At 39.5% G+C, this 15,464-nt stretch overlaps 1 protein-coding gene across 6 annotated transcripts in view; it reads right to left on the reverse strand.

The window, feature by feature from the left end:
* Positions 1-15,464, reverse strand: part of PALM2AKAP2 (PALM2 and AKAP2 fusion) — a 260,551-nt gene that overhangs the window by 132,024 nt on the left and 113,063 nt on the right. For 4 of the 6 annotated variants that reach the window (XM_044452462.1, XM_044452461.1, XM_044452464.1 and 1 more), the window contains exons 5-6: positions 13,877-13,898; positions 11,414-11,515 (exon numbers count right to left, since the gene is read on the reverse strand). In XM_044452462.1, the coding sequence (XP_044308397.1) occupies positions 11,414-11,515; positions 13,877-13,898 (124 nt within the window). Of the gene's footprint in view, positions 1-5,394; positions 6,172-11,413; positions 11,516-13,876; positions 13,899-15,464 lie in introns of those variants that run through there. The other 2 variants (XM_044452467.1, XM_044452463.1) reach the window with 2 other exon arrangements.

The following is a 15,464-nucleotide window of genomic DNA, read 5'->3' on the forward strand; positions in this document are numbered from 1 at the left end:
AACTAAAATAAAGTATTCATGAAAACAAAGGTAAATTTGTAGAAACGTTGTAAATACAAAATATAAAACATTGTACAGGTTACTTGTTTTTATTCTAGGAAACATGCTGAAAATACTTTTCTTTCTCTTTTTTTGTATTTATTTACAAAAGTTAAGGCGAAATATTCATTGTGCCAAACTGTCATGAATTTAATCCTTTCTGCCTATGCCTCTTGACTAAAGTATTTTTCTGTGCTGGAACTGCAAACATGAAATGATGATACAGATATATAGAAATCTTGTTCAAAACTTTCTAAGGGCTATGTCTAGATTACAGATTGAAACTGGGAATTAAATTTCTGTTAGAGGTGCTAGAGATGGGAATGGACTTGTCAGCACACTCCCAAGCATACAATTCCCAGGATTCTTTTGCAGAAGGTCACTACAGTGAGTGTGGTATAAAACTGACAGAAATGTGTAATCTCAGACATTGTAACCATCATGAAAACCCAGCACGAAATCTTAGCATTCATAGATTGAACTGACTCCTTGCTTTGCATTTTATATATAGTTTTCAACACAATTCTATCTCTGTAGGAGAAAAAGAGTGGGTGAAAATATAAAAAAATGGTGTTGAAATTTAGTGACTGCATAATAATATCTCTACAAATTGTACTAACCAAGCTGCTGCCGTTCATATGAGGTCTCTGCTATTCACTTTCATGTGGGGACGTTCTATCAATGTATCTACATAGCTTTATTTGATATTAAATTGAGTGGATCAACATATCATTTAGATAAGGCTTCTGAAGATTTAGAGTAGAGCCTAATATTTGCTCATGTAAGCATGCTTTACTTTTTATTTTTAAAGTTTTGGACTGCAGACTTAATTAGACATAATTTGGATACAGATTAAGTTAAGGTAATTTAGTTCACTGGCATTTAAGTTAAGTCATTGCAACCTTGTTTCATTGATCTCAATAGCATTCCTATTTGACTATCCAGCTTCCAGATGGATAGCTTCCAGCGTAGAAAGGCATTTTGCAGCTGTATTAACTATATTATCCATCTCTCCTTGTTTGTGGTAAGGAAAAGATAGATGAAGCAGTAGGAAAATATGGAAGCATTAAAAATGAAAGATGACAACATCTGGACCTCTTCTAAAATTCTGTGTTTGAGGCAGCACACAACCAAAGCCTCATTTGAAAGGGCTGAATCCAACAGTTTAGATGTTCCAAAACTCTCTAAGAAGGAATTAGGGCCTGCAGGGGTAAATCTACAGAGCGCAAGACCCACCTGTTGATCTCAGTGGAATATAAATCTACTTCACTTCAATTGGTTCACTGTGTTCAATAATTTCTTGTGCTTGATAGGAAATCAGTCTTTGGAAACCCCATTATAAATTACCTCCTAAAACAATAGCTTAACTTGTTTAACATTGGCCTGGTATGCATGAATAATGATTGAATCCTGGCCACTGAGGGCATTATTAAAATACAAACTGCAATCAGTTGAACTCAATTTCCTCCTGTATCAAAAAGGGGTTATTTTTGTGCTCTACTTCTAACCATTATATAGTAAACTTTCCCCCAAATTTTCTGGCAGCTTTTTCTGACACACATGCTGATGCTAAAGTAATAAAGCTGCCATGAATCCCCAAATTTTCAATACCTCTGTTGTTTTCTTAACTTGCAAATACTTAATCCCAATAGTTAACATCAGGTACTGTTACCCAGGCAAGTATGAGGTCAGAAGGAGCTACAGACTGTCACCATTATTTAAAAGCTGCATGGGATGTCACATGCTACTAGATCTTCAGGTTCATCTGATAGACTGTGTGAAGAATACAGTAGCTAAGAAGGTTGAACTGCTGCTAAATATAATATGAGCAAAATCTGAGATTGAAGGAGGGTGAAAACCAATATATTCCAGGTAAAATTGAAATTTTATGGAAACTATGGACTGTGTGCCACTTAACTAACAAACAAAAAATGGAGCACGGATTAGTATTCATGGTGTAAGTAAATGTGAGTCATTATCAGTGACTGAAACAAATAAGAAACAGTAGGAAATCTTCCTTCGGTTGCAATCCTAGACACACTTACCTAGCAGTAAGTTCCATTGAACTCAATAGTTCTTACTTCTCAGCAGGCATCAGGATATTGCATTGTTAATCTCTTTCTGCTACTGTAAGTTCAGTTTGATTTGTTTCCCTGATTTCTTTATGATATATTATATTTTATCATTTGGACTCTGAGTACTGGTTTTCCAATGACTGAAATCCATAAATAGAAATGTTGCATGTGATAACCTACCCTTCAAAGATCTCCTCTATCTTTAAAGGCTAAGATCTTAAGCACACTTCTGTGGAAGTAATTTCAACTGAAATCAAGTGCAACATGCTGCCAAGTCAATGAGTTTAGGACCAGGATATGGTATGATCTTGCAAACTCACTTTTGGTATTCCTTACACGATGGTATCATGCAGGGGCGTCTTTCTTAATGGCACAGAAAGAAAAGAGTTCAGAGCAAAAACATTGTTCAACACAATGTTTAAAGCTAACAGTTAATACAGTAAAAGCACCATCCAAGAGAGAAGAACAGGTACATTGTAAAAAAACAACCTCAGTGTCCAAAGAGATTGATGTTGGTTTATGGTCTTTCCACAGACTTATTAAATTCCTTCTTGGTTGACATTATTTTAATGCTACTAGAAAGTATAGTTTCAAATTTAAATTTCATAGATATCAGTCAGGAATATCTTCATGAGAAATATTGGTTGGACAAAAGCCATGGGAAGGTTTACTGTAGTCAAGGGATTTCCCATTGGCCTCAACTTATAGTGAGTTCAGCCATGCCTCTTTCCAGCTGACACTTCATCAAAAGGCAGTATTTTTGTGTAAGGTGCCTTGAAGAGGAGGGTCATCTATCAGTTGCAGCAGTCAGAAACTAGGCCACTCCAAATCATGGACTTAGATGAGCAAAGGCTTACCAGAGCACAACTTCGTGGGCTTCACATGAGTGTTCTACAAGAGTGCAAAATGAAGAACCTACACCTGTACACCTGCAAGTTCCGCTTGGGTCCACTGATGAAGAAATGGTACTTTGAAACAAGGAATTCAAATCAAATGTCCCAAGGGAGGAAGTGACAGCGGGCCTTAGGTTCATGCAGCCAGTCCTCTGCACTCCCTCACTTCTTTTACTGAGGAGGGGAGTGAATGACCAAACCAGGAGATCCCATATTAGATGAAAGTGGGGTCTCCTATAACCTTAAGAGATTATGAGATTGAACTTCAAGAGCTTAAGGGAACTTATGTACTACTACTCTCATCATCTCTGATTATTGGTCATGCTGGCTGGGGCTGATAGGGCTTGCAGTCCCCTACATCAGGGAGGCTCAGCTTCCTTGCCGCTGGTTTCAAGCAAATAATCGCTCTGGGTCAGAACAGCTCTAACACTCAGGCTTAGGGGATCTCCCATTCAATGTACCCAATGAGAAGGGAGCAGGAATGCCCAAGACTTGCTCCTGTTCTCTTGCCAGGAACAGACCTGGGGAAAAATAATGCCTGAATACGCTGAGTGAAATAAACCAAGTAAGGTGGTGATGACCGTTCAAAGTGTGACTTATTATCCATAGAGCATTTCTTCAAGTGAAAATGAGAGAGCTATAGATTATTTTGCTGAACTTTTGGGAAATAAATAAGATTGCTTAGGAAATATAGGAGTCACCTTAGGGAAATTGAATCATAGTTGCTGCTCTTACTAAGTAAAGTCTCCAATCATTTAAGCAGCAGAGCCTTAAAAGTTGGTTCAGCAGTATAAGAAGTCAACATCTTCTTTTGGTCCACTTGTCTGGATACGCAGCTCTCTTATTTCTACCTGAAGGGCTCTGTGGATGTTGAAAGACTGTACACTTCAAGAAATATTGCCTGCTCCAGCTGAAGTTGTTGATATCCCGCTTTGCTTGAGAACAGGGTCCTTTGGCCCTTGGAAAAAACTGACTGTTCTGACTTTTCTCTAGGAATGGTATCACACTGTACAGTAATTATTATGAGTACCTATTTTAAGTAAACCCTCAAAGAATGTCTCACATACCAAGGCAAGTAGACCACAAACCTATGTAGGCACTGTCATAGAAAAGCAAGTAATTAAAATCAGTGTCCACACATCAGTCGTGGCAGTCATGGGCCCCAATTTTTCAACACACTTAGCTCATTTTGAACATAAAGAGATGGAGCAGATTCACAATACTGTAAGCTGGAAGATTTAGATAAGGCCAGTTTAAAACAAGTCCGTCCGTCCATCCATCCATCCATCCATTACCACTCTCTATTTTCTAGGCATAAAACGAATTCAAGCTCACTTTCAATTACTTCGTTTAGTGGAGATGACCAATGGTCTGCTTTTGATGTTGCAAAACAAGGGCCAAGTTGATAATTCAGCCTTCCCCAGCTTGTTGCCCTGCAGATGTGTTGGCTGGGAATGGAGTTGTAGTCCAACACATCTGTAGGGCACCAGATAGGGAAGGTCACCGTACACTTGAAGATACAGTTGTATGTATACAAGTCCCACTGGAGCTAGACACTGATGTCTGCTCCAAGGTAAGCCAGTAGTCCAGCGCCAGGGCTGTGAAATGTACATTCCTCTCAGTGAAACTTGTAAAAAACCCACGGTAAACGCCATCAAAATGAATGGAGGATGCACAGCAGAGGTGGATGCTGGGTTGAGGCTGCTGTATGTGCCCCAGCCAGCCAGCACTTTTCTTTCACAAGTCCCTACGGGTTGTTTTGGAGTTTCTAAGACCACACATCTTGTTGAACAGCATCCAGAATTCATGACAAAACCAACCTGTGATATCCTTTGGGGAAAGACAGGCCTGCAGTTTGTGATATCAAAACAAAAGTATGACCAAGTGCCCCCTGTTGTCCCATTAAAAAATAAACCTATTTAAAAAAAACACCCCTCCCCCCCAAACCTCCCCCCCCGCATTAAAATGCAGTTTAAGGCTCACAGGGATGTGAAACTTAAGAATCCTGCATAATCCTTGGAGGCTGATCATACCTGCTAGATATATAAAGTAAAATTCTTCATATACGTTTATAAGTTCTATAAATATATGCAATACATAAATATGCATATCAACACACATCCATCTATGCATATTCATATATTATATATCAATATAGATAGATCAGTTTCAAAAATGAAAGTGGAATTTGTGTGTTTTCACTTTCTGTTTCTCTCTCACCCATTAAAAATAATCCTAAAACAGTGCATTTGGTGAGGAATCGTATTTCCACAATTTTCATCTCCCTTGAAGAGCTAGAAAAATCAGAGCAACCCAACTGCAAGGCAATGGAGGCAGTCACTTCCAGTTCACAGTATTGCAGTTAGAAAAATACAGTGAGGTCTAAGGGAGTGATGGAGCAGGAGCTGCTCGGAAGAAGAAGAAGAAAGGGAGAGGTGGTCACATGACAATACAGCATTGACAGCGCTTTTTCTTTTCTGTACCTGGAACTTTTTCCATTGGTAGGCTTTCTTCTTTCCCCTCTGGTGAGGAGGGCTCTGTTGTGTCTGACAAGGGCCTCCCGGAAACCAACTCAGCCGCATTTCCATCCATAGTGGAGACATCAGTCACTGTCTTCTCGCGCAATGACTTTTCATCATCTTCATCAATGAGGACCAGTTCAGCTTTGATTGTCTCATCGTAACCTAGCACCTTTTTCGTCTCATCTTCATCATCAATATTTTGGTAACCCATAAATATCATTGTTACTGGATGATCTGCACTGGCTTCAGGGACTTCATCCCCAGAGAGTTTTGCCTGGTGTCGAGGGTTCCCAGAATGCCTTTTACTAGACTTGTGCACCATCTCTAGTTTTGCTTCCTTGCAAAGAATCTGTTCCTTCACATGGCTGAGGTTTCCATCACCTATTGATACAGTCTCTCCTTTTATGCTTGATTGTCCAGCCTTCTGAATGAGCTCATCTACATCCTTCGTGCTTAATTTATGCACTCCATTTTCTACCACTGTGCCTCCAGAGTGCATCTCATAGACTACTTTGGTACCATCATCATAGACTTTGATTCCTCTTTGATGGGCAGCCTCTGGGCCGATAGGGGATGTAGAAAGAATCTTGGTCTCCCCTGTCTGTTTGTCTTTCTCCACATTAATTTCCATGCTGTATAAAGCTTGAATGGAAACAAGAGAGGAAGTGCATGTTACAACAACAAAAAGCATGTGAATGGTTAATTGCCAAACAGACAAGCAGACAACTGTGCCACAAAGAAGCAGTACCTAAAGTGCCAGGCATTCTATGTTAGAGTTATGGTGCGTTCTGTGGAAAGAAGCAGTCAATGCAATTGATACTAGCATACTTTTCATGAACCTGAGCAGATAGCTTCCTAATGTTATCTGTTTCAAAGTTATTATGTTAAGTTAGCAAGGTGATAAGCAAGCACCATGTGTCCATAGACAAATGGCTTCAAAAACATAAAGCCAGCCCATATGTTGTTATACCAGACAATGGGGATGGAACATGCAGCACCGAGAATCTTATGGGAACTTCTGGTTACATGGACTCTTCAGTCAGAGGGTCCTCTGGGTGTTGGCAAGTGCCACAGAAGCTTCCATATCATCAGAAGTCTCCATATGCCTGGCAAAGCTACATGTTATATCCTAACAAATGTCATCCCCATGGGGAGGATTCAGGGAGTGCAGATATGTTAACTTGTATGTACTGACATGTAGGAGAGGACTGAGGGAATATTCTGATTCTGAAAAAGTACAGCCAAGCCACAGAAAGTGGTATGAACTACAGGACACAACTTCCTGAGAATTGCAGCTTGAAATTTAGTCTTTATAGCGGTGAAAAAATGCTTGAAGACATCTGGCCAGTACATGGCATATTCTGAGAAGCAAGAAGAGTTGCTTAGGGAGATTCTCAATAAGCAGGGCCTCAGTACCATGTACAGGTTCTTACCCTAGCACTAGCACAGAGTAAGTTATGCAAATAAAGGAAATAAAGCAAACCTCCTTGGGTCAATTAAATTCAGCAAGCTATAGAACTCAGCAGAGAGTGCACATAGCCCAGCCTTGCAGTAGTGAAGTAGAAAAGATGTGCTTCCGTGTTTCCTCTTACAAATATCTCCACACTTTTCCTCCTATCTACCAAAGGGAAAGTGGAGGAATCTGTTTGGTCTTCCGGATGAGGTTATTATTCTGCAATTGCCCTGCCTTGTTCTCAGGGATTTATATGGCTATTCAGGCAATGTCGCTATCACCACACGCACAGAAATTTAAGGAAGGAAAGGTGGAATAACTGTATATGCCCTCTGCCTGGTAATGCTAGGAACCTTCTGTCTGGAAGTACCCAAAGATGAATAAAAAAGAACAGTTTTGGCTTCAGGGTTTATCTTAAGCCAGCTCTGAGAAAGGGGAGATTAAAAGGAGTTGAAAGGTGCAGAAATGAAATATCCAAGCATAACAAGAAGCTGTTCTCCAGTGTTTCAGTACCATCAATCCATACAGTCTATGACTCTTCCATTTCCTGGGTCAATCAAGATCTGGGTCACACATGTATGCAACATCATTCCATGTATCTACACATACTGGCTACACACATTCTGGTATTATTGAACACATAATTACTCTATGTGCGACGATGGAAAGTGAATGCCCGACCTGATTCCACTGAAGAGTAATGTGTTCTGTGATATGGTGAGATACCAAAGTTCTGTAACCAAGTATTTCATCTGCGATGAAATCAGAAGTTCATCTGCGATGAAATACTGTGATGGCCAATTTGCATGTGCAAGTCACCGCCGGATAGCTTAACCATCGAGTATGCACTGTCCCCAGGTTAGATACAAAAGTTAAGAAAGAACTTGCACCTTATATTGAAACCACCTTAACAGAATTCCTCACTACAAAAGAAATTTTGGCCTTTTGCAGCATCTAGTGAAGGAATTTTGGTCTTTTGTGCTTGTTCTTGGTCCCAATGAGTCCCACTTTCACCTGGTAAAGCAGATCCAATGACTACCCATTACAACCCAGTCTCAATCAAACTGGTCATTCAGGAAATACTGCCACTAAAGGGGGATTCTATGTATTTTGAGAAAACAGAAACCATGATAAAGAGAGCAGAAGTAACAGGCACGCACACGAAGGAGGTATAGGAAGATGACGTGGATAATGAGCCAATATCCACCTCCTCATTGTCAGTCTCCAATATGTATTGGCACTTCAGTCTATTACTCATTTTTATTTAATTTTTCCAGTTCAGTTTCAGGTCTGTTGCGCCTGCAGGGCTTACGGTAGATTATGATCTAAATGCAATACGCCCACAATATCAGGTATTATTGTTAGAGAATATGAATGAAATTTTGATTTTTTGAGCATATTAAAACTGACAGCCCTGAGTTAGTTTCTTGAAGGTAATCTTTTCTGCAAATTACATCCAGGAAAAGAGTCCATCCCACCTTCATTCTTTCCTTTTGTCCATCCCATAGAAATTGTACAAGAAGAGTTCTGCAGTTAAGATGGGGAATGCTGTCAGCTCTTTTCCCCTCTAAACTTACACAGATCCTGCCTTTAAATGCTTAATTAAAAAGTCCCCATTGACAGCAATAGTAAAATAGTCCCCATTTCACAGCCACAAACTATGCATCAAGCAAATATCTAGTGTGGCCCTGATTCTCACTGAACTCAGTTTACTTCTGGGTAAACACACAGATCAGTTTAAAAAGCAGTTTTTAGGAAGAAAGAAGTTAAGAAATGGGTATAATAATATGAGAACAGGAAGAAGCTGTGATGAAGATCTCAACAGGTTGTACCATCTCTCCCTTTTCCCACCAAACAAACATAATTACCACTCTAGGACTCACAACTGTGTCAGGAGAATTCCAATGCAACCAGCCAGCATCAGAGAAACACAGAATACCTCTAGGTTGTATTACCTCTGTGGCATACCTCTGTATGTCTCTACTGCATGTGCGTATAATTCCGTATAGAGCTATCACATTTTTAAAAAAGCATACTGTACACAAATAATACAACTCATTTTAATTGTGTTTCTTAGACCCTGGATCCTCTCATAGCTTCTATATTCTCATGAACACCACACAACTGAAGATGCTGATAACTCAGTACCTGAACGACTTACTTGAACTACCAGAATATAAAAAAAGGTTTATTTGTTTGTTTGTTTGAAATGTTTATCTATTTTATACATAATGGTACAGAAGTTATCAGCTTACATCCCAATACTAAACATGTTACCTCAGAAGTAAGACCACCTGAGTTGGACCTATTCAACTAACCTCCTAATATGCATATTCACAAGATTGCAGCCTAAATATTGTAGGAGTCATTCATGTGAAAGATTTCCACACTTATTTGCTGCAAGAAGGACCCAGGTCTGAAGATTTATGCCATGTTTTCAGATGTGGTACATCCCAACAACAACACAATACTTTTGTATAAATGCATCATATATATGAAGCTTGCTGGGTCCAAATGCACCTCTGGGAGTTGGGATCCATCAGGGGAGCCATCTCGTCCCCAGTCAGTACCCTTTGGAAAAACGGTATGTACAATGTCCCTTGGAAAAATGGCAGCATGCTCCATTTTTAAAGTGTCTGGCAGCATGTCTATGAAGGGGCAGCATGTGATCAAAGTTTGATTTTATAAAAAAGAGAAAAGAAAGAAGAAAGATCACCTTGCTAGCTCATCTAAAGTAAATACTTTCTAAACTTCAACCTCCCTAACATTTGGCAATTCCTTCCAACCTTCGTGAAGTTTTTCACCATCTACAATAAAGAGTTAGCCTAACCTTAACATATAGCTCTCTAGCCCTGTAATGTTCTTCTGTTTCCCATTGTATTGTCTGGACAGTATTCAATGGGGTTCTTACCTTTGCCTATTTCCTCCCATTCTGCTGATCCCCTCCTGCAAACAGTGGATCCCACCAATTCCATTGCACAACCAGGAGGCACTGCTTATGCAAGGAGAACTTGGCACTCTGCCAACCTGCTGCCTTCTAGAAAGGAGCTTCCTCTAGGATGTGCTTGCTCTCCCTTGCATAAGGAGTGGGGGCTGCCTGTGCAACAGAAATTGGCAGGTCCAGGAGAATCTGCAGGGGTGTAACCACCTCATCGGACACTGATTGTGTGAAGTAGAGGTTGTGAGAGTCCCGGGGACCCTTATTTACAACTTGTTTACCATACATTTTAGGTGTTTTGACACAGAGGTGTCATGCCAAGTACTAGTACTCAGGTCCTTCTGTCCAAGTTCTTCACTCGAGGAAAGAAAATAGAGACCTTTGCACTTACATGAAAGTCAGAATGTTCAATGGTGAAACAACAGAGACTTGCTATTTTGCTAGCATATGATGCATGCTTGTAAGTAATCTAGTCCTCATGATTCAAAAAATTATCCATCAATTTGTGTTTTGCTGAAATAACAGCTACTTTGAAAGCTATCCCTCTATATCTTTTTCATGGACATATTAATTTGTATGTTTCTGGAGTATTACTGTGCATTGTTGCTCACACAGGGTGTAAGTATAACAAAGGATATTTTCTAACCTGCACAGCAGAAATAGTTAATCTATTTAGTGCCTAATGTGAACAGTGTCTGATCTGGATTCCTGCCCTTAAAGAAAAAATACAACCTTTGTGTGCCTCTTGTTTTTCACAAACTTATTTTTCCATGCCTGAAATGTGCAATAAATCTTAAAACAAATCCATTTGGATTCAACATCTGTAATGCAAATCCTGGTTGTTATTTACAAATCACTGAATTCCACTCAAGTTGTGGAATGTAAGCTGCAGTTCTGCACACATTTATTTGGGCATAAGTAAGCACCACTGAACTGAGTGGGACTTAGATTTGAGTAAAGAGGTCGAGAATAAAGCAGTTATGCACTTACTTGTGTGAATGTCCCATTGATTCCACTGATACCTAAGGGTGTCTAATGTTCTCTGAATTTCACTCTCAGATTCCCTTCCAGTATCCAGTCGACATTCAGTTTTGGACCATAGCCTTGCCAATGAATGTTTTTACCACCTAAATTTTTAAAGAGGCAGTCCAAAATGTCTGAGTTTTCCTCCTGACTGCATATTTACCATCTGAAATATGTTTTCTCATGATAACTCATGCAGGCTTTAACTGTTGTGACTAACTCTGGCTACAGGTGGTGTGGAAATGAAATAAACAACAACAATAACAATAATCAATCTTTAGAGAGAGAGAGAGAGAGAGAGAGAGAGATCACTTTGGATTGTGGCTGGCTACAGGCAAGGTACTAAGGCAGCAGATGTTTGCTCCTGTTTAAACTCGAACTGGGCACTAGGTCCTAGGAGAGCCTACTTTTAAAATGGTCATTACTGATGCATTGACCAAAAGAATAATCCATGCCCTGTTCAGACTTACCAGTTACCCTGCTTCTCCCGTCTTTCTCAGGAACTGGCTCTGTTGCTCGCGAATAGAGGGTTGTGAGTTCAGGGATCTGGGAGTAAATGTAATTTACTGCATCTGGTTGTCAGAGAACAGGGACATGTGGTTAGAGACAGCCTTCTGGAACCCAGAGGCTTCACTGCTTAGGCAGCACAGTTCTTAACCTATCACCCCACACAATAGACATCAGAAGCTTTGTGCCAGATCACAGCAAGCAAAATGCAGAGTCACTGTGCTTTGAGGGCCTTTCAATAGTCTAGCTGAGGTTGGAGGGAGAAAGATCAGATGACTAAAAACGTGTTTGGTTATATGTGCACAAAAGCATGTTCAGAGGTTCTAGATTTTATCAGCCCAGCAACAATTTTCTAGATTTTACCTGCAAAAATGCCACAAATCTTACAGGAAGTAACCTTATGTAAAACAAAGAGGCAATATTTATTTATTTATTTATTTCTAGCTCAGATTATAACTTTCATTGCTAACAAGTGAGTTCTGGTCCTTTATGATGTACTAAAACATTATGTATTAGTGGTTTTCTATTTATAAGCTGATGATGGGTGGCGCAGTGGTTTAAACCGCTGAGCCGCTGGACTGGTTGATCGAAAGGTCGACAGTTTGAATCCGCAGGAATGAGTGAGCTCCTGTGCTTTGTTCCAGCACCTGCCAACCTTGCAGTTTGAAAGCATACAAATGCAAGTGGATAAAAAGGTTCCGCTTTGGTAGGAAGGTAACAGCGTTCCGTGCACCTTGGTGTTTAGTCATGCCGGCCACACGACCACAGGGACTGTCTGTGGACAAACGCTGGCTCCCTCGGCCAGGAAACGGAGATGAGCGGCACCACCAAGAGTCAGACATGACTGGACTTTAATGTCATGGGGAAACCTTTACCTTTTTATTTTAAAGCCAAGATGTCTGTACTTAATACTTATTAGCATTGTTTGATATACAATATTATAATTTCATGATACTTTAAAGAAGTAAAATTTCATTTCCCCCTATCTTTTAAGGAATTTAAAGCAGCCTACAAAACTTAAGCAAATGCTTCTTAAACATTTTAAGGGCACAATCCTATGCTTGTTTAGACAAGACAATTCTACAACTCCCAGCGTTTCCTAGCCAGCTACGCTGCCTAAACATGCACAAGACTGCACTCTAAATGATAAATGTGAAACCAAATTGTACATTATTTTTAATGCTTCAGTGTGCAAATTCAAGTGACCTAACACAGAGGCATTTTTCCATCGCAGCTTACAACCTTCTCCCAAAAATGAAGACACAGAACCATTTATTTACAGCATGTCGTGCATGGCTGCACAGTATCTGGTAACAGATGCTGTATCTTTCACAAGGTTTTGTGCCTTTGGCAAGACAACTCTGTTTTCCTTTTCTAGCAGTTCTTCTAAGCAGCCCTTGCGGAAATCTGTTTCAACATTTGTAGATAAATACACAAAATATAGAAGCATCCTTCTCTGCATCTCATTATCGGGGGGTATGCTGTTGTCACTGCAGAACCAATAATGAATCTTTGGAAACCCAGAGCTACAGTAGGACTAGTATCATGCTATTAGTAGAAAACTAATAGGTGGGTTCTCCTATATTGTCTGACTAGAACTTAGAAAAGTAGACAGCTTTATTTCAGTTCCTTCTCTTATAAGGTATATCCAGATGAGGGGATTTACAGGTGATCAGTGACCTGACTACTCACAAAATACACATGCAGGTACTTAGATGGTTGTCTAACTATGAATAGCCAATCTTTGCTATTCCAGAACAAACTAGCAGGATCATTAACGGATGTAGATTCACTGTAAGTCACCCAGAGGGCTTGGGTTATTGGGCAATAACCCCGTGTATAATAATAAATAAATAAACCCCACCAAACTAGCATCACTAGCTGTAAACTTCCATCAGTGTGGTAGTTCCTTTTGCAGAGCACTTCCTAGCTGCCTGTTATCACTGCAAACTTCAGCACGGTCTGGAAGCATCAATGGTCAGGGTGTTCCATGGAAAACCCACAAAACTGAATGGTGTCATGTCTTAAGAATCAGAATTAAGACAACAATCCAATGCTTCCAAGTATTGTTCACAGATTTACTTTCAAGGGCATTCAATATTGAAATATCTGGTTATCAGTTCATTCAGATAGTTTACGACTCGATTCCTAATATGTATACATTTATGTGTGTGTAAGTTCTATTGCTCCTAGATGTACAAGTGGGGTGTTATTCTGATCTTCAGGCTGGGAAATCAAAGGAAATGCTGCCACCGGACCTAATTATTTTGAGAACAACTGTGCTTTCAGGCAGATAGGGGCATGGCGGGGGGTCAATATGCATGGGTGTAGAATGGGAAATTAAAACTGTGATAGAGCAACTGCAGATCCAAAATTAACATATCATTGCCACTTATAGATATGAATGGCAGAAGAAAACTACTTACCCCCATCTTGATGTGAAAAGCTCTGAAAAGACAAAAATATAGGAATCAATTATTTTTTCCACATGACATGCATTTCCATAGAATGTTTGAGTGTGTAAAGTGCTTTGCATATATTATATCAATACTACTTACAGCAGTTCAGTAATGTAAGAGGGCTGGGCAACTTTTTGTCTCTGATGCCTCAGTGGCAGTAGCTGAGCAGTTAGGGGCCACATGCTTTCCAGTTTTCCTAGGTTTTTATAACTGCTCATCACCAAGCATCCAACTAAAATGTGCATTTCAAGTACTCTGGGTAGCTACTAAGTTCATTCCATCCGGATGCAGGAGAGGGTCATTTCATCAGGCCTAAGAAACTGTTCTCTTCCTTTCATTCCGTCTAGTCGTCATATGAATCCAGCAACTTTAAGAGCTCAGGACTGCATTTTATTTCTTTTCTTTATGGGGACTGCCTTCATTTTTGCTGTTGCTATGAAACATATGCCATTCTGGTATCCTCTTTGCCCAAGGACTGGAGATAAATAGAGGCACAATCCTAAGTATATTTAGACAGCAAATGTGTTCAGGCTGGGAAATGTTGGAAGTTGTATGATTTTTGTCTAAATATGCATAGGATTAAGCTCTAAATAACTTTAAAACATTTTGAATTCACACTGTAAATCAGTTTTCCCTAACCCAATGCTCTCTAGATGTGTTGGACTACAAATCCCATAATTTCAGCCAAGATGCTCAATGCCTGGATATAATGGGAATTGTAGTCCAACACTTTGATGGCACCAGGTTGGGAAAGGTTGATATACACAATCCTAATTCAATTCCCTCCCTCTTGATAAAAGGTGTTCCTTTTCAGGTAGTAGCAATCATTGATGCATTAATAGGAGCAGGAAAACAATTTAGGGAAGCCAACCAACTTTATGGAACATTCTGTGGATATCCCACCACTTTCTGAAATATCCTGAAATGAACTGCAAGATTTATTCACTGGCATATATGAGGTTAGTGTATACAATTCTTTACATTCTTCAGATTAGATGATCTTTGGTCTGAAAAAGTTCAATATATCAATAGTATCGTCTGACTAAAGTGTTCAACTCACAAAAATATGAGGACGCTTATCAAGAATCATCACACACGCGCACACACACAAGTGGCTATACTATTAGGCATTTAACTCATGGGATTGTGCAGAATTCTCTAGAACATCTGCCTTACTTGGTAGTGAGAAATAAATAATCTATTCAGAATTAATCTTCTTTGACTGGATCTGGATTTTGTAAAATAGACTGTATCAGCAATTTCACCTTTAAAAAAACATTTAATATTAAATGTGCAGCACCAATCTGTAGTATTTATTGATATTAGACTAAAATCTGGCCTACGTCTCATTGCACTCTTAATAATCTCTAATATTAAACGTTTAATCTCTCTAACTCTTTTTAGGCTGCATTTCTATTCATAGGAGCCTGGAAGTCAGCCCCATTGAACTCAACTAGGCTTACTTCTGAATAGATATCCATCAGCTTTTGCTGTTACTGTGCATAGCCTTAAAATCTCCTATTCATTATTTATTTTATTAAAACATTTCTATGCC

This window comes from Varanus komodoensis, unplaced genomic scaffold (assembly GCF_004798865.1).
Source record: "Varanus komodoensis strain SLA01 unplaced genomic scaffold, ASM479886v1 scaffold72, whole genome shotgun sequence".
Taxonomy (NCBI): Eukaryota; Metazoa; Chordata; class Lepidosauria; order Squamata; family Varanidae; genus Varanus; species Varanus komodoensis.